At 38.6% G+C, this 19,676-nt stretch overlaps 1 protein-coding gene across 6 annotated transcripts in view; it reads right to left on the reverse strand.

The window, feature by feature from the left end:
• LOC126753518 (protein bunched, class 2/F/G isoform) overlaps positions 1 to 19,158 on the reverse strand; it is a 228,873-nt gene extending 209,715 nt beyond the window's left edge. For 3 of the 6 annotated variants that reach the window (XM_050465029.1, XM_050465028.1, XM_050465024.1), the window contains exons 1-2: positions 18,420 to 18,502; positions 13,417 to 17,191 (exon numbers count right to left, since the gene is read on the reverse strand). In XM_050465029.1, coding sequence (XP_050320986.1) covers positions 13,417 to 16,619 — 3,203 coding nt within the window. In that variant the 5' untranslated portion in view covers positions 16,620 to 17,191; positions 18,420 to 18,502. Of the gene's footprint in view, positions 1 to 13,416; positions 17,192 to 18,419; positions 18,503 to 18,951 lie in introns of those variants that run through there. The other 3 variants (XM_050465027.1, XM_050465025.1, XM_050465026.1) reach the window with 3 other exon arrangements.
• Positions 19,159 to 19,676: the final 518 nt, after the last annotated feature.

The raw sequence follows: 19,676 nt of genomic DNA on the forward strand, positions 1-19,676 counted from the left end.
ACTCATTATTTTTAAAAGTTAGTCATTCAAAGTACTCCGTTATGACTTTTTTTCTGCTATTTTCGCGCCAAATGTAGGTCATTTAATAGCGACTTAGCAATTCATAATTTTTTGTTTTTTATAATTTTCGACCGTGAAATAGCTTTGTTGTTTATGTGATTTTAGTGATTGCTTGTCAAATTTTTTGTGTACGACGATATTCGAACTAATTTTTTTTTGGTGTTGCTGTTGACGACCTTGCGCCAAAATTCATAGCGTTTAATGTGTCTTTCTTTGCTTTCACGCTTAGCATTTTTCAATTGGGTGTGTAAGTGTGTTGAAGTCAACAAAAAGAAACCACCGGCCGCGTGTTGGCTGCTGTCGCTGTACAAGATCAATTTACGGCCCACAACAAAGTAAGTGAGCGCAGGTGTGTGTGCGTGTACACTCATTACCGCCGATTTGTTTTGTAAACAAATAGTAGGACAAAAAATTATGAGGACAGGCATAGGTAACACGCGATTTTCGGCATAAACAAACTTCGATAAATAATTACACATGAGCACACGTAGGAACATACTATACTATGTATGTATGTTTATATCTGCAAATTATATGTAAATATGAATATGTGCCAAAAAGCAACAGACAAATCAAGGTACAACCAATAATAGGTCAGTACTCTCGACACTGTGTAAATAACATTAGAAATTATTATTGTGTGCTGCTCAAGTAAACATGCGAATTTTCGGTGGTGTTGGTTGCACGTATGCCTGTAAGTGTGCTGAATGCATATTACAAATTCAAATGCACATAACTCAAATACTTCGATCGCACCTGTCTCACATAACAAGACACTTATGTCAAGCGAAGTTCCGTTTAAACGAACTAGAATTTCGGTTTCTACTTCATATTCATAGGTGTCCGGTGTATTAGCGTTGACTGTGACACAAATTTGCCACAGGAAGTTGCACGTGTGCTCCAAAAACCTGCCACTACAGACAACTACGAACTCGCTTCCTATCACATACATACATATACATATGTGTTATGTGTGAAAGTATGCGAGGCGAGTGAACAGGTGTACTTGGTAGTGGCGCCTAGAAAATACAGCAAACAATTGTCGCCAAATGATTACGAAAGCAATTTGAAAGCAAAATAGAAGTCTGTTTTGCCAAAAGCAGATTTTTTTGCAGTGACGTAGGTTACTTTTTATATTTCGTGATTTGGCAACCCTAATGTTACAATCTGGCAACTCACAACTATACCGTAAAGTTTGACATTTTTGTCGTTATACATATTCAGAACGTTATGACTTACGAGCGCAATTTGTGTTGTTTACAGTAACTCAAAATATTCATCTCGGCCGATAAAATAAAATTAAATCGCGAACAATTTCGCGAGAATATTTTTTTCAACGTGCCATGAGGATTAACTTAGTAACAGTGTACTGATGAGCTTAACTAAACTTTTGCCGATCAAGGTCCAATATTTATCGATGTTAATTTGAATTCGATCGAGGTCGTACAACAGTCCAAGACGAATTTCGTGAAGGTCGTCCAAATCAGTTGTTGTTTCGGAAACTATTGGTGCTATACGCAAACTGATTTGAAAGATCGTTATGCGACCTATCGTGAGATAGATAGAAATATACATATCAATATAGCAACCGTAACTCGGCCTGACGTATGGAACGACTTGGCACATTTTACGTCGAGATCTTAAATTGAAAGCGTACAGCTTCTGCAAGAACTGAAACCGCTCGACCTTCGCAAGCGACATCGCTTTGCTCTATTGGCTCTTGAAAAGTTTCAAGAAGATCAGACGTTTTCGAGCCAAATCTTATTCAACGATGAGGCCCATTTCTGCCTCAATGTGTATGTAAACAAGCAAAATTGCCACATTTGGGACGAAGAGCAACCTTTAGAGATTAAAAAGCTGCCATTTTATCCAGAAAAAGCAACGTTTTGGTGTTGTTTGTGGGCCGGTGGAATCATCGGTCCATATTTCTTCAATAATGATGCTGGTAAGAACGTAGCCGTCAATGCGACCGTTAGCCAGGTAGGAATTGACAAGCTTCACGACCGGATCAACCGTGGATTAGTCGTGGTTAACCAGGCTTTGGTAGTCCGGGACTGGACCAGGCTTGGTATCTTAGTCACATCGGGTAAAGTCCAGGCTTGGATCTGGATCCACGTTACATTCCAATACTCATCCACTATTGGTCCGGGCTTGGATACCAAGCCTGATCCAAGCTCGCCAAGTCTTGGGAACGGCTTGGCTAAAGGCTGGGCCATTGGTGATTTCCTACCTGGGTATCGCTATATGATAACCGACTATTTGATGCCTCAAATTGAAGCTCGCGATCTTGCCGACATTTGGTTTCAACAATAAGGCGCCACTTCTCACACACATCACATCAATCAATGGATTTATTGAGAGACACTTCGATGAGCAGATAATATCACATTTTGGACCGGTGTTAAGTCTAAAGTCTTCGCGCACAATCCCGCTTCGACTCAGGCCTTGGAGCAAAACATGACGTGTGTCTTTCGCCAGTTACCAGTCGAAATGCTTGAACGAGTCATTGAAAATGGGACTCAACGGATAGATCATCTGAACATTTGAAAGATATAATGGCCTTTCGCATGATAATAAATATTCCCCACTCAATTTGAAGTTTCTGTGTTTTTTCTTTAAAAAAGTATTCACTACTCTCCAATACTAAACGTATCGAAGTAAAATAATAATTAGGCATAACTTAGCTTGCTTTAAATTTATAGACAATAGGGAGCAGTGACATTGAGGTTAGTCATAAACTGCGCGGTACAATCACACGTCTTTGAGAGCCTTTACTGCCACTCTGCAACATGCGCATGTTAAATAAATCAGTTAGGCTTAATTGTGATGTTTTCTCCAGCTTAAGCGAAAATATATTTAAATTTGAATAAAAGTGAATTACTTCAATCCGCTTAATAGTGTGACCTTTGACAGCACAATTTGCATTTGTAATGCACACATAACGTTTAGAAAAGGGCGTACGCGCACCCACTAAATTCCCGAAACCATTAATTTGTCAAATTTATCAATTCACTGACACTCTTCCGCCAAGCAAGTGACGCACACACGAAATGCATAAACATAAATGCACAGGCGGGTATAAATTTATATCGTGGAATGTGGATATATATATATATATATATATGTATATATAGTCGACGCACGCAGCAGTTACAGGAAGGGCAAAAAGAAGCACATAAATATTTATGAGTAACTCTCACCAGACAATGCAGCCACACCCGTTTTCTTGAATATGCACTTCATACTTAAAATTGCATAAGAAATGTAAGAGGCCAAGGCGAAAATAATTTGAAGTAAGCACATTATTAAATTGAGGTATTGATGTACTGTATTATTTTCTAAATAAATTGGGTTGTGCTTTCATCATGTATGTATATGTACATATGTAGCAATATTGTTGAATTGTGAAGTATAACATATACTTTAGAGACTGGAGGAAAAGTAAAGATACTACAATATTCCTGTTTTTCAGAGTCTCTGCTGCAGTGATTTCTATGTGGATGAAACCTAAAAAAATTGCTGCAATTACCGTAGGACAAGCCTCCTTAATATCGCGTTTAAGGTCCTATCGAGGGTGCTGTGTGAAAAACTGAAGCTCACCGACAGCAAACTGATTGGACTTTACCAGAGTGGCTTTAGATTGACCAGATATTCACTATGTGCAAAACCTTGGAAAAGACCCATGACCGAAGATCGGCACACACTCCCTCATAATTCCCGTCCTGCTATATGATGAGTCAACCTTACGAGTGTTCGAGCAAAAGGTTTTGCGGAAGATTTATGGTCCCTTGTGCATTGGCAACGACGAATGCAGCAGTCGATGGAACAATGGGCTGTACGAACGAACAAAAAAATTATCCGGAGTTCTAACTTTAATAATTAATATAAACATAAATATTTGGCGTATTTAAAAAAAAAAATATTTTTTATATGCTATATACATTAAACATAAATTATCATATTTTTGTATTGAATCATATTCAATATTATTAAATTATATTAAAAATATAAAATTTTTGTTTTCGTTCGTAATTTATTGGACAAGTACTGTAGTTCAGCGAATCAAGAGACGGCGACTATGCTGACTAGGTCAGGTTGTCCGGATGGATGTGAGAACACTCTAGCTCTGAAAGTATTCGATTCAGTACTCGCTCGGTATCTCGAATTGGCTTGGATCAGATAAAAAGAAGTTATAGGTCATTGTGGAGAAATATAGGTATACAGAACCAGTAGAAATTCGTATTGACTGTTTTTCCGAGAAATAACTCACAACAAATTCGAAAAATGTGGTTTTGAAAAGTTTTAAGATAAACTGATGGAGCTGATTAAACAGAGTGGATACTCTTCAGAAGGTTGTAGCTCTAAACCTATTTCAGACATCGATTTACAATTTTGGTATAATTTTATTAAAGGTATAACCTAGCGAAATATGAAAAAGGATATTTTTTGTAATTTCACACTGGGTCTGATCCTTAGTAATTAGTCTCATAAAATACCTAACTTTCTATACGAGTTATTCTGCTGAAAGTCCATCGGGATAGGCATAACTCATTACATAAGTGCTTAGGGTTCCACAACCCAAACAAATGTCTGACTTATTGACGGATATAAACAATATTAAGACAACCTAAGGGACATATTAATATAGCGGAGGGACTTATTTATATTCCTGCTAATACATAGACTGATTTCAAGGTGACAAGCGCATTTCGCATTAAATACGGCAGAGACGTAGAACTGAAAGCTATGGATCGATTTCATATATGAACACGGAACTTAAAATCAAATTATTTCTGAGGTTATCGTTGTTGAGGTCGGACTTTAGTATCTTAAAATTTTTGCATATCAAATCTACATGAAATTGATCAAGTGTTTCATGATATATGAAATTTTACCCAAAAGGAAACTACTCATAAGCAAAAATCAATTTTTCTTTTCATCAGAATAGTATATCATCTACCGCACCTTCGAACTCCGTAAGTTGCCAGTGTTATTCCATAGAGAGTAAACGCACTTTTTATTAATTATTTCAGAAATACGTTTATACATTCAAATAATCGGATAGGCGCCAGTCCAGGAAGGTGGGAAGAGTAACCTTGGCGCTCCTTATTATTCGCCTGCTTCCACACATTTATAAATAACTACATATGAGTATGTATGGGTATGAGACTGCCTATGCATATGTAATGGCTATGAGTAAGTGCATTTTAAGGGGGAGTTGAACTTCCACAAAACAACAGCAACAACAAGCGCTTGACAACAACAGCAGCAGTATGAGACAACAAGCAGAGTGAAAATGGCTGTGTATGGTAGTTGCTGCAGTGTTAATGGTGGTACTTAGCAACCGGGCGGTTGGTTGCTTGAAAATTTCATGGATAATGGATATTAACTTCAGTACGAAAATAGCTGCAGCACTACTCGTGTATAATGGCAGCAGCCAAAGCAGGAAAAACAGCAGCAACAACAACAACAATAAGAATAACAACGTTGGCATGGTATTAACATGCGACAATGAGACATTGTGCAGTGATCGATGCGAAAGCGGTGGAATGGCTATTTTTAAATTGATGAATTACAGTTGGCGTGTGAATAAGTGTGGCTGCGTGAGTGTTGGGGTGTATGTATGTAGGTGCGTAGATTTATATATATACTATATATATTATTTGTAATTATATATATATATATAACTATTATAGAGTTGATTTAGAGGCAGCCAAAAAACGAAAAAATCGCATATGCGGGAAATATTCTGCGGATGATTCTGAACAACTTCAACAAAGATAATATGGATCTAAAATCGGTTACGAGCTCTTAACTTTTTAATTGAAGGTATTTTACCAGAAAAAATGTATAATGGGTTGTATGGAAGATATCTGTTATATTTGTCCGATTTTCTTTATATTATTAGAGGAGAGTTATAGTATTAGAGGACAATTCTGTAAGATTACGTGCTCTTAGCCTTTTATTAAAAAGCAAGATACCTGGAAATAGAAAATCTGAACAATCGGTCGTATGAGAGATACATACACATGTGATATAGTTGTCCGATGTGATCGGTTTCCACTAAGGATCAATAGAATATCAAAATGCAACTATGTATTCAATTTTATTCACTTTATTTCAAAAGCAGACGAAGAAATTTTTATAATCGCTAGGAGATTAACTTCGCCTTAAAGAGTTACATGGGTTTACGGGTTTCAAAAAATCGATTTTTATATTTTCTTATTAAATTTTACAACACCTAGCGCTCGAGGCTAGCTATTCCTAGTAGCCCGTCTTTAAAATGGTTTTTCTCGAAACTGTGTTTTTGAAGTCAGTTGGCAAGATTTCTAGAGAACTACTCAACCGATATTCAATAAATTATGAAATTTTATGCAGGTCTTTGAGATACAATTCTTAAAGACTTGGACGAAAATTTTCTGCCAAAAATTAAATTTTCAGTACTTTTTTCCCTTCGTCCAAGTTCTAAGTTAAGGTTTTAACCTTTTTCCTGTGAGAATTTTTTTGTTAACAGTGTAGCTTTGTAACAATAAAAAATTCTAATAAAATATTTCATTTTTACATGAGAATTTCTTATTGAAAAGGGCTGTTTTTTACAAGAGGACACCCATATAAACCCCTTAAAAATCTATGACTTTAAACCGGTTTTTGAGCCAAAGTTTCTTAGGCAAAGTGTTTTAGAATAACCATAATTCCACGAATATGCGTTTTTATTGAAAAAAAAAAAACGACCCGCTCTAATATACATACATATATGACACATAAAAGTCCCCCCGGCTAGTTTATGGAAATTGCGAATTTCCTTGCATTTAGTTAAATATTGAATTAATACAAAATAAAGCGCTCAAATTACATTAGTGCAAAATAAGCTGGCGCCATGTCTTGCATTGCGGGCAGCTTTCTGTGCTTTACTTACACGTCGCTTCCGCCTTTAAGCGCCGCCGGCGTACGCATCGATTCTCACGTAATATAATCTGCCCGCGTGCGTACACACTAGATTTACGCTAGGTAACTAGCCACCACGTTCATTTCTATGGTTGCTAATTGCATAATCAGCACACCGCTCGGTAGTAGCTAGCGCACCGCCACCACCCACCAGCAACATTCGAATGTCGCACCACAAACGCTTAACCTTTTCAATGTTTAACATTTCATTCAACGCGACTTTGTGCGAAAATATGCGTTCGGTTTGTGTTATACATATTTGTACAGCCTTTAAAAATTAACGCTGTTGAATTTAATGCTAAGTGCTTTCACGTTGAAAGTTTATGCTCCAATCGAAATGCCGTTTCCAAGCAATGTTCAATACACTTAATAAATTAAAATGTTCAACACGCGCCATGCCGACTAGTTAGCCATAAAAATAAATGTGTGATAAAAAATAAGAAAATGAAAAAACCGAATGATTGTGTGCATATAGTAGCTGCTGGTGTAGCGGCAACGCTGCGCGCTTGCGCTGTCGACAAGTGTGTGCGGGGTTAATAGCCGCTAATTATTTCTGTCACTATGTGTCATCTCGCAACTATGCAATGCGGTTGACACATTTGTATTTGCATACGCACAAATGTATGTATGTATGTATGTTGTGTATATGCGTGCATCTTCGCATTTTTGTATGCGTAGCTTCGACAATCTTCTAATTTTATGACTATTTAATAAAAATTTTTACAATGTAAGAAAATTTCGCTGAACAAATGACTTTTTCATATGAAATTTTAAGAAGGTTGCTCCAACGCCCACAAAATACTATTGATATGAATTAAAGTTTTGACATCAATTGGAAGTTTTTGGAAAAATGGGCGTGGCCCCGCCCCTACTAAGTTTTTTGTACATATCTCGGAAACTACTATAGCTATGTCAACCAAACTCTATGGAGTCGTTTCCTTCAGATTTAAACTAAAAATGCGTTGACATAGTGATTTGATCTAACAGAAAATGTTGCCTTAACATGGAACTAAGAAAATACATAATCATTTTTAAAATAAAATCCATTTTAATCGGTCAGCTTGTATAGCAGCTATATGCTATAGTCATCCGACTCGAACAATATATTCGGAGATTGTAAGCTTCCCTTGGGCATCAATCATACAAGGAGTTGAGTTCTATCGGTCAGTTTGTATGGCACCTACTATGTGTTATAGTTGTTCGATCCGAACAATTTCTTCATAAATTGTTGTGTAGCCTCAAACAATAATCTGTTCTGAATTTCGTTAAGATATCTTGTCAATGAAAAGAATTTTTCATATAAGGATTTGAGTTCTATTGGTCAGTTTGTACGGCAGCTACATGTTATAGTTGTTCGATCTGAACACTTTCTTCGGAAATTGTAGCGATGCTTGAGATAATAATCTGTGCTGAATTTGGTTAGGATAACTTATCAATTAAAAGGGTTTTCCATATAAGGACTTGAGTTTTATTGGTCAGTTTGTATGACAGCTACATATATGCTATAGTTGCTCCATCCGAACAATTTCTTCCTAAATTATAGCAATGCCTAAGATAAATTTTTAAAATTTTCACCAAATTTTTTGAAGATAGCTCGTCAAGTAAAAAAGTTTTCCAAACAAGGACTTGATTTTTATCAATCAGTTTGTATGGCAGATATATGATATAGTGGTCCGATATCGACGCTTCTGAAAAACAAGCAACAGCTTGGTGAGAAAAGAACAAGTGAAAAATTTCAGAACGATATCTCAAAAACTGAGAGACTAGTTCACGTATATACAGACAGAATGAGGAATAGACGGGACATGGCTAATCGGCTCGTCATGCTGATCATTTATACATATATTTTTTAGGATCTTCGACGTTTCGAACATCGTTACAACCGTAATAAACCCTGTTGAGAGTATTAAGAAACAATTTACCCTCTATTTGATGCCTTTTTTAGCGTTGTGCATCAATGTGTAGTTTTTAGAATCATAAGCCGCTAGCTCTTATGTATTTGAGACCTAGTACATACATATGTACAAGTATAACCATATCATATCTCATATCTTATAATCAAATTTTTAGTTTTCAAAAAAGTTTTTTACAACTAAAACGGAGATACAGACAAAGCTCTCTGAAAACATGCTTACAAAATATTTACAAAGCGTTTGGTTTGTGTGTCGAGTGTGCAAATAACCTATATATACACCATATGTATGTACGTGATATTCAATGTTTATCTAAATGAATTTTTCTTTTTTTTTCAAAGTGTAGCATTGACGTCAATCAAGTATGAGGGACAATATCTGTAAATATTTTTGCTCAAAGCGTTAATGACAGCTTTATTTCATTCACCAAAGCAGATAATTCAATAAAGCATAAAAAATAAATAACTATTGGATTATTCAGTTTAAAAAATGCACCGAAGAATGAATATATTGACGTACGATGCCGTAACGTGCAAAATATTTGCGATATTTAAGTTAATTGTAAACACAAACAAAGCAGGCCAGAAGGTGAAAGAGAAATTTAGAAAAATATATATTTATATATTATTGTATAAATTCTATTGCTAAAGTTTTGAGAGGGAGTGAAAGGAGAATACGTTTTTAACAAGGATATAATAGGCGTTTGCGGTTTTTTAAACTATTCACAAAGGATCCATAAAATAGTGCAGAAATGTGGGCATTTTAAATGCTGTGGTTTTGTAGCGGAAGAATTTAATCGTTTCGAATTGGTAATAATACTACATCGAAGCTAAAAAAAAAACACTTCACAGGTGCATTTCTTATACCAAAAAAGTAGAAAAGCAACATTATCTTGATTTTGAATAGTCAGTTTGCATGGCAACCATATGCTTTAGTAGTCCGATCGAAATAAGTCGTTAGGAGATTATAGCGTTGGCTTGGGCAATAATCTATGCTAAATCTCGTCTAGATATGCTGTCAAACAAAAAAGTTTTCAATACCAGAACTTGATTTTGACCGATCATTTTGTATGGCAACTATATGCTATAGTGGTCCAATCTGAACAATTCGTTCGGAGATTGTAGCGTTGACTTGGGCAATAATACTATATATACTAAATTTCATAAAGATATCTTGTCGAATAAAAAATGTTTCTATATAAGAACTTAATTTTTCTCGATAATTTTGTATGGCAACGATATCTTACAGTACCCCGATATCGGCGATTCCGACAAATGAGCAGCTTCTATGGGAGAAATGGACATGTGCAAAATTTCAGAGTGATATCTCAAAAACTAAGCGACTAGTTCACGTACATAGAGACGGACATGTCTATATCGACCCAACTCGACAAGCTGAAACGTCGCCTCCGCTGAAACTTCAAAAGCAGATTTAGAAGCAGGAAGGTGTGTAAAGTTTTCACATATTCGCCATATGACGAACGACTCGACGATCGCGAAATTCTTCAGCTTGCCGACTAAGATCGTTATTGTGGCCATGATTATGGCTGTTTGTGATTGCGTCGGTTGCGTAGCGCATGTTGGCAATAAGCCAACTACGCTCATACTTACATTCATACATACATACATACATACATTCGATATATATGTGTATATCGTTGAACATCAGTAAGTATGGGTGTGTTCGTTTGACGTACGTGTGCTTGTGTGCGATTTAAGTGTGGCTTGTGTACTTGTTAATACGAACACGCGCAAGCTTCGCTTTTTTCACAATCTATTTTTATTTTCGCCGCTGCTTAACCGAATGCAACAAGATGTAGGCAAACACCGAATTGTTAATACTGATGACGATGAACAGACACACATATAAATGCATACACACACATACACACATATGTATAATGTTACAGAGTCGTACTTTGTTGCATGCGACAAGTTGTTGGGAGACGGCGAGTGGGTAAACGACCAGCCATTGCGCAGCGAAGTCAAATTTAAAGCGCAAGAAATAATAATAATAAAAAAGAAGGATTGCTTCAACAAAAGCGTGGCCCACTTGCATTGCAGACAGCCACTACGGCATTCGCTACACAACATAAACAAACATAGACAGCCACCAGCCGGCAATACGAGCCACAAAGCTATCGCCACAGCCGAGACCGGCATAAGCGGGCAACCGGGCAACAGCAGCCTTGTCGGCATGTGCAACAACAGCAGCACCGACCGGCAACCGATCGGCGGCATGAGTCGCGCAAACTCAAATGCATTCATGTATGTTTGCCTTGTGTGTATGCATGTAATACATATGTATGTATTTCTGCATATATGCATAACTTTGCTAATACATATGTATATACGCAAACATTAACTTCAATAGCCGGCGATTTCACAGCCGTATTGTTGCTGCTGTTTTAATATGCATTTACATGCATACATACATACATGCACATGTCTATTGATATATATTCCTGCTCTCTTCATTTTTTTCTTAGCTACTGACTGCCTCCGAGTTGTTCAATTCAATTACTTGGCCAACCGAGTTTTTCTTTCAGACAGCAATCAAAGCGTCTGCTGGAAGACATTTATGTGAAGAAATCTACGGCTGTTGTTCGGACTTTAATTTACGAGTGAGAGCGCGTTGCGCTCATAAAAATATGAATAGACCAGTCGGAGTCAGTATGTATGGGGGTATGTGCTGTTAATAACGGTTTTTGCAATAAAAGGTTAGTCAAGGTAAATTTGAAGTGTAGCTGATTAAAGTGGAAAGCCAAGTTCACTTGCGGTCGGATTTTGTTTAAGTAAGATCAGTTTAAATTTGAAAGAATTTATGCTTTTCTTTAATATTAGGTTTAAATAAACGTCTCTAGCTTAGGAAATCTTATATACATATTCGTAAAGTTCATTTTCATTGTTAGTTCTAGTTTTAGGCTTCCTGACCACTGCAGGTCATGTTGAAGACAACATCTGATAAGTCGGCGTTACCAGTTTTCGAGAGAAATGTTCTGCGGAACACTTATGGTCCTTTGCGCATTGGCAACGACGTATACCCCAGTCGATGGAATGATGTGCTGTGCGAGATATACGACGACATAGACATAGTTTAATGACTTAAGAAACAGCGGCTGTCGTCCGAATGGATATTCAACGCGGTTTACGCCGGGGAAGCAGAGGAAGATCTCCACTCCGTTGGAAAGACCAGGTATAGAAGGACCTGGCTACATTTGGAATCTACAATTGGCGTCAAACAGCAAAAAGAAGAAACGACTGGAGCGCTGTTGTTAATTCGGTTATAAGCGCGTAGCGGTGCCTACCCTAATAAAGAAGAGGAAGGCCATTGCAGCATCTGGCAGAAATAAAGGTAGCAGTAGATCAACTGTTCCGGAGCGCAGCATCCTGGAGAGTGGTGACTATTCATTTCGATAATAGGGTAGCGATATTAACATTCAGTTGAGGATGTCTAGAAACCTTCTTTATGATTAGATTGGTTTGGGTGCCTGACCAAAGCGGTATTTGCAGGAAACTGTAAGGCTGATGTGCTTGCTAGGACTGGTACCTTACGCAATAACTGCGGAATGACTTCTTGCGGTTCACTACTGGACCTGTGGGGCATCAGCCAAAATCAGCAAGCGCTGATCGACTATCATTGGGTCGCAAGGTCTTTCAAGAGGATTGGTGCTCTTCGCTCTCCGTAAGGCCCATTTTTCAATAGTTGTAGGAGTTCTAACTGCTCCCCTTTTGTCAGAACAAAGCAAAAAGGCCTTGGATGTCATAATTTAAGACATCTAGGCGAAATAGCGGAACTAGAAGTAAAACACCTAAGCAGAAGTATGACACGTTCGGAGCGTGTTTGTCGATAGCTGATATCCAACTACAGAAGTTTTTCGTTAGGCAGCACAATAGACTGAGGATTCAGCCACTTTCTAATCTAACGAAAGAACATTTGCTCTAATTGCGAAGGAAAAGTGTACTTTTCGATCCAATAACAACGGATATAAGCTTCGTATCCGAACATTCTTATCCTCTTCCGTGGTAAGAGAACAGAATTTTGATCGTAGTTTTGACTTTGCTAACAGGGTACACTGACCGTTGGATGTAACTATTCGTCTCCTCTAAGATTTGGCTCGGGAGTGGTTAAGCTTACTGCTTCCAGTATTTAGTCCATTAACATTAGGACTAACCATTTATAGAATGAACATAAGAACCGGATCTCAAATGCAAGGGCTGAGCACTATTAATTTTTTTGGTTGTCTCATCTAAGACTGTAGAAATAAGTGCGGATTTCCCTACGACAAAATATTATACTTCACACAGATCCATAAAGGGGGGATTTTCTATTAATACTCAAGCCAACTAGCTAAACTCGGAGATATTTGTATTTAGATAATTTCAATTCCCGAATATTTAATCAACTATCCATAACTATATAGACTTTCGATCTAAGCAAATAACATTAGTTTCATCAAATATACACGAAAAATAAGAAATTTGGTTGGTTGACTCACCTATCAGTCTCTGTTTCTGCGTTCGGTTGTGTTTGCTGTGATGGCTGTTGCTGTTGTTGTGGTGGTAGCTGTTGCAATTGTTGTGGTACTTGCTGCTGCTGTTGTTGTTGTTGTTGTTGTGCCGGCGGAGTTGCCTGTTGAACCGGTGCCGGCTCTTCGACAGTATTCACAGTTGCAACATTATTGCTATTATTGTTATTGTTAGTATTGGCACTAGCATTGTTCATATTATTAGCACTATGAATTTGTTGCTGTTGCTGCAACTGCAACGTTTCGTTTTGCATATTTGCGATTGTTGTTGGATTGGTTATTTGGACATTGTCAAGCGTTACTGGTTGTTGTTGTTGTTGCTGCTGTTCATGATGTGCCTGTATGGTGGCCGCAAGAACCTTAGGATCAGCAATAGTCGGCGGCGCACTTTGTTGCATTTGTTGTGGCAGCTGCTGATGTTGTTGCTGTTGCTGACCGCCAGACTGTTGCTGCAATTCATAGTTTGTCAATTGAGTTACGATGGGCATCGTTTGACCAGCTGGAGCTGATTGTTGGTGTTGATACTGTGGTGGATGTGTTTGTTGTTGTTGTTGTTGCTGCTGTTGCTGCGACTGTGGCTGCGCTTGTGACTGGAACTGGAATTGTTGTGGTTGTGTGGCTGCGCCATCGATTTGCGATGTCGGTGCGGAAGCCGATTGATTTTGTTGTTGTTGTTGCTGCTGCTGCTGTTGCAATGATTGTTGTTGCTGAAGTTGCATATTCATGGCGTCGTTGCCCATCATTTGCGGAGGAGAAGGCTGGTGTTGTTGTTGTTGCGGTTGTTGATGATGCTGTTGCTGTTGCTGCTGCTGCTGCTGTTGTTGCTGTGTAACAGCGGGTTGGAAGTTTTGTTGCTGCTGTTGACTGTAGTTGCCACTTTGCTGTTGTGCTACATAGGCTGTTGGCATGGACTGTTGCTGCGGATTTTCAACCTGTTGCATGCTAACAGCACCGTTATTGTTGTCACACATAACAACACTGCCGTTTTGAAACTGCAAATTGCTAGGAAGCGTCTGCGGCTGTTGTTGTTGCGGCTGTTGCTGTTGTGCCTGTGGTGGCACATAAACCGTACCAGCTTCTTCGGAAGCGGCAATCGCTTCCTCCTGTTTCTTTAGTTGCTGCAACGATTGTTGCAATTGCTGTGCGACAACTGTTGCATAATCCATGGGCAATGTTTGCCCGTGAACGACATCCTGAGTGGCTCCACCGACGCCTGTATTATTGGCATTCGCATTATCAGCATATACTTGTTGTGACTGTTGCTGTTGTTGTTGTTGCTGCTGCTGTTGCTGTTGCGTATGTCCCTGCTGTATGCCGGCTGATTCGGACATAAAGTGTTGCATGCCATGTACTACTGTAGCCGGTGCGGTGGCAATACCAGATGGTGCAGACATTTGTTGATGCATCTGTTGAGCTGGTGAGCTGACGCTTCCATCACCTTCACCAAAGTTCCAGTTGTCATCATTCGCAGTATTGGCAACAGTACCGCCCCCAGTAGTAAGTTGCAAACTATTTCCAACGCCATCCACATGATTTTCGAGTAATTGTGCGGCGCCCGTGCCAATTATCATACTTTGTGTAGTCTTTGCCGGTTCGCTGCTGCCGCCGCTACCCGATTCGGAGGAAACAGTCTTTTCATTATTGTTGCCACCGCCGCCCTCCTTACCGCCGGTGCCTACAGTTGAGTGATCGAGATAGTCCATGCACATCCAACGTCCACGGCGGAACGGCTCAGTCGACTCGATCTTAACCACCTTGAAACGTTCGCTACGATGCTGCGTCTCCTTGATGTCGTCCTTCTTCTTACTGCCGCCTGGTGTGACAGCAGCGCTCACCACATTTATAATGTTGTCCGAAACATTGACCTGTACATTTTGTATGGTCTGTCCGAGCGATGGGCCAATGGGATCTACAACAACGAGACCATACTGTGAACTGGTCGGTATCACCGGTGCTGTAGTGCTCAACGCGTTATTGGAGAAATACACCTCCTCTTTGGAGAATGTATCTTCTGACATTGAAGGTGTCTCATTTTCGAGATCGGTAACACGACTATGAGATTCATCTGTATGGGATTCATCCAAGTCGTCAGCCGACTCATCGCCATTATCGGAATTCACCTTGGGATGTCCCACAGTAACGGAAGTAATCTGAAAAGATGAGGTCGTCTTTGGTTTTTTGCTTGGCTGTGAAGCGGCAGTATGGTGCTGATTGCCGCCAGCGCCATTTACACCACCACCACCTCCATGGCCATGACTGTGATGACTGCGGCTTGTATTGGTGCTGGCCGAACTACTGCCACCACCATTGTTGTTTGGCGATGTGACTTTCGTCGATGTCGAAGCCGTAGTGGCTGTTGACTGTGGTGCAACCGATGTGCTCGAGCTGGTACTGTTTGTAGTCACATTCGAGTGAATGCTACTAGTGCTGGTCGCATTTGAAAGATTCGTATTGGATGAATTAACGACCGATCCAGAACCACTGCTGCCGCCATTATTACCACCACTGACAGAGGCGTTGAGACGCAAACTCTCACTGGTACGACGATGCACTGCACTACTACCACCCGTTGAAGGTGAATGGTGATGATGATTCATGCTGCTGCTGCTGTTCACATTATGATGGTGCAGCGACGAATGATGGGCGCTCTGGGGATGATGGTGATGATGACGTTTCTCCGACGAGTTGGTGACTTTCGCACCACCACCACTACTGCCACCGGTATTTGCATTTGATAGCGATGTCATTTTAGTCAATGGCGGCTTCTTAATCGCTGTGGTACCGGCGGCACGTATGGGAGCGTGAGACTGTATTGTGTTGCGGCGCTGTGCTGCTATGGTGCTACTCTTGAACATATCAGAGAATTGATGATGATCCATTATGGTAAGCGAATGGCCTTGCTCGGGATGCACTTGATTTGTATGATGCTGATGCTGATTGCGGAGGTTGTGATTGTGCGAATGATGATTGGTGTTGGGTGCAACAACGGTTTGGGTGTCTTCGGGCGATGATGCGGAATTATTCTCTTGTGGCGGTGTTGTAGGCGATGCGAGTGCAGAGGGAGGTGGCTGATCTTGCTGTGGCGACTGCGGCTGTTGTTGCTGCTGCTGCCCTTGCTGCTGATGTTGCGATTGCTGACCGGAATCTTCCGTGGCGGTCTGATTCTCGGCCATAATCGGGTTTTTCAAAGTGCGCAATGTCTTTAGCAGATAATCCAGGACGAATGATTTTATTGCAAAGTAACCGTATCCAAATTTATAAATCTTGTCGATTTTGTATTAAGTTTAAGGTATAGTTTCGATTATATGCGGCTGGCTTAGTGTAATTTGCTTCAAGTTTTGTTTTTTTGTTTAATTTACCTATTTGCACTTAAGCTTACGACTTAATTACTACTAAATTCTATGCGTTATTTATGTGTATTTATTTGTTTGAAGTTATTTTAAATCGATTGCTTCTGCAAGTATGCAAAACACACATTCACTGTTGCTAGGCTCTAATTCTTCGTTTGCTATTTTATTTGCCGCTGCTTGTCACAGCTTTAAATTTGTTGTACACTGTTAAATTTACATCAACCAACTGGACTGATTCGTACACAGCGCTTTTGCGAATTTCACAAATGGTTGCTTTTTGTGATTTTCCTAATAGTTTGTGGGTTTTTTGTTTGTGTTGCTGTTGCTTTATATGTATTTGCAATTGTTGTCAGTTTTATTAGTGTCGCTGATGAGGTCGCGCTCAGCGGTAACTGCTTTAAGAATAGAAATTTAAATTAAATTTAATTGAATTTGATCATCAGTACAAGTACATTGCATTTCATAGAAATAGATCAGCTCAAAAACAGCGAAGTAGTAACGAGATATACATATATACGATATGGTATATTTTTATACCCAAGATATGGCAGGGTATATTAAGTTAGTAGTCACGAAGTTTGTAACACGCAGCAGGTAACATCGGAGGCGCTATTAAGTATTTATATATAAAAGATCAGCTGTTAAATGACGAGCCACGTCCGTCTGTTTTTATATCCGCGAACTAGGCCAACAATTTTTTAGTTATTGAGCTGAAATTTTGTTTCCCTCCAAAAAGCTACTTATTGGTCGGAACCGCCGATATTGGACAACTATAGCATATATGTAGCTGCCATACAAAATTAACGAGAGGAATCAAGTAATTGTATAGAAAACTTTTTCGTTTGACGAGTTATCGGCACGAAATTTGGTATAGATTATTATTTAAATCAAAAATATAATCTCCGAAGAAATTGTTCAGATCGGATCATTATAGCATATATGTAGTTGCCAAAATAACTGAACGATTGAAATCAAGTGCAAGTATGGAAAAGCTCTTCATTTTACGAGATATCCTCACGAAATTTGGCGTGGATTATTGTCTAAGACTATAGTGTAATCTCCGAAGAAATTGTTTGGATCCTTGAATCGGATCACTATAGCATATAGCTCTCATACTAACGGAACGATTGGGATCAAATGCTTATATGGAAAACTTTTTCATTTGACGAGTTATCAGTTTTTTCTTGTTCTTAATAATCTAGCTTGGGAATTCTTGGCACCGGCATTTTTTCAAATGCGCATATTCCTCAAAGATCTAAGCTCGGTTTAACCTACGAAATATTAATGAAATAATACATATTTGTCAAAGCATTTAAAAACTCCTCATAATCACCACCTGATATGGGTCGAAATTATTTCTGAGTAAGTGTTTGTGAGAGTTTTACCAGCTAATTTGCTCTTTGCCTAAAACGCGAAAAAACCCCCAACTGCCTCCAATTTCAATGACACTTGACCTATGACTGTGAAACGCAGTTTCCGACTGAATTTGTGTCTATTCATTTATAGGTTACTGTAGTATAACAGAGAGATTTGGTTAGCTGACGTACGTCGTAAGGTTGACAAAGGCGCTGAGCTCAAAATGGCTATTAAAACGACTACGATTTCAGCGTCTAAAGTACCGACCTGCGTTTGTTTGCGTTTTAGTTTGATGGCGATATAGAAGCGGTTACAACTCGTGTCGAGTTCGGCGCTGTTGTCGACGTACACTATAACCGCGACGTTGACAGTGACAGTGGCTGTTGCCGCTAATATTGTTGTAACGCTCGTTTTACTGCTAGTAGTGTAAATTTTGATTTTATTATTATTATTATTGTTTTGTTCATTGTTGCAGATTTTTACAATACTTTTGGGGCTACCACTATTGGGTTTGTCGTTGTCCACATGAAAACCAACGGCGACGTTAGCTATGTGACGACGATGCATAGTGTGCAACAACGGACATGGAGAACAGTCATGCGGCATAGCACGGCGCTGCCACAAGCATTGCTGTTAAGTAGACACAATTACTGGACCGGTATAGTAATGAAAATTTTATATAAGTTGAGCACTTAATTTCATATTTTTGTATTTTTTTTGTATATAGCTCAGTTGAACTCATGGTTTACACTTTTAACAGTCACTCACACACATCTACCATTAAGTGTAGCACTCTCACCTTGATCACGACGCTCTTGCACTAGTCGACTTTGCTTATTCTATTCTTGTTATTTTCAACATTTTCACAAATATTTTCTTTTAATTTTAAATTACTACAAATTTGCATACTTATAAATTATTCATAACCAAGCAATTTAACTTATGCTATTTTTATTATTTTTAATTTATTTTATTTATTTTTTTTTTATATTTCAAGCAGTAGAACACATTCGTTAGTTGATTTGTTTTTCTTTTCAAAACATCGCGGTTTATGCGTGAACAAAGCACCTCCGAAATTTACGCACTTCACTCTTCGCACTGTAGGGTTGTGGAAGATAACTTAACGAAAAAAAAATATAAACTAAAAGCAAAATTCAAAAAATTTTAGAAATTTTTTGCTTTTGAATTAAACATCTGTACTTTAAGCTGCTGTGTTTTAGCATTTTATCACGAACTGAAGAAATAAATTGTTGATTTATTTTTCTCAAGTATTGAATTTGTTAAATTTTTAAGGTTGATTGTTGTTGTTGTTGATTAGAATATTAATCTTTTAGCTAATTATTCCATCACACGTTTTTTTCACACAGAGGATTCAGTTTCCGCTGAAATTATTCCTGGAAAGAAACAGAGCAGAGAATAAAGCGTAGATCAGTCAAACAGTTTCTTAAATAATCATTTTCTATTGATCAAAGCGACATATTAGTTAAATTTTCATGCGATTCTGATTCGGCAATTTTATGTATT

Source organism: Bactrocera neohumeralis, chromosome 3 (genome assembly GCF_024586455.1).
Source record: "Bactrocera neohumeralis isolate Rockhampton chromosome 3, APGP_CSIRO_Bneo_wtdbg2-racon-allhic-juicebox.fasta_v2, whole genome shotgun sequence".
NCBI classification, from domain to species: domain Eukaryota; kingdom Metazoa; phylum Arthropoda; class Insecta; order Diptera; family Tephritidae; genus Bactrocera; species Bactrocera neohumeralis.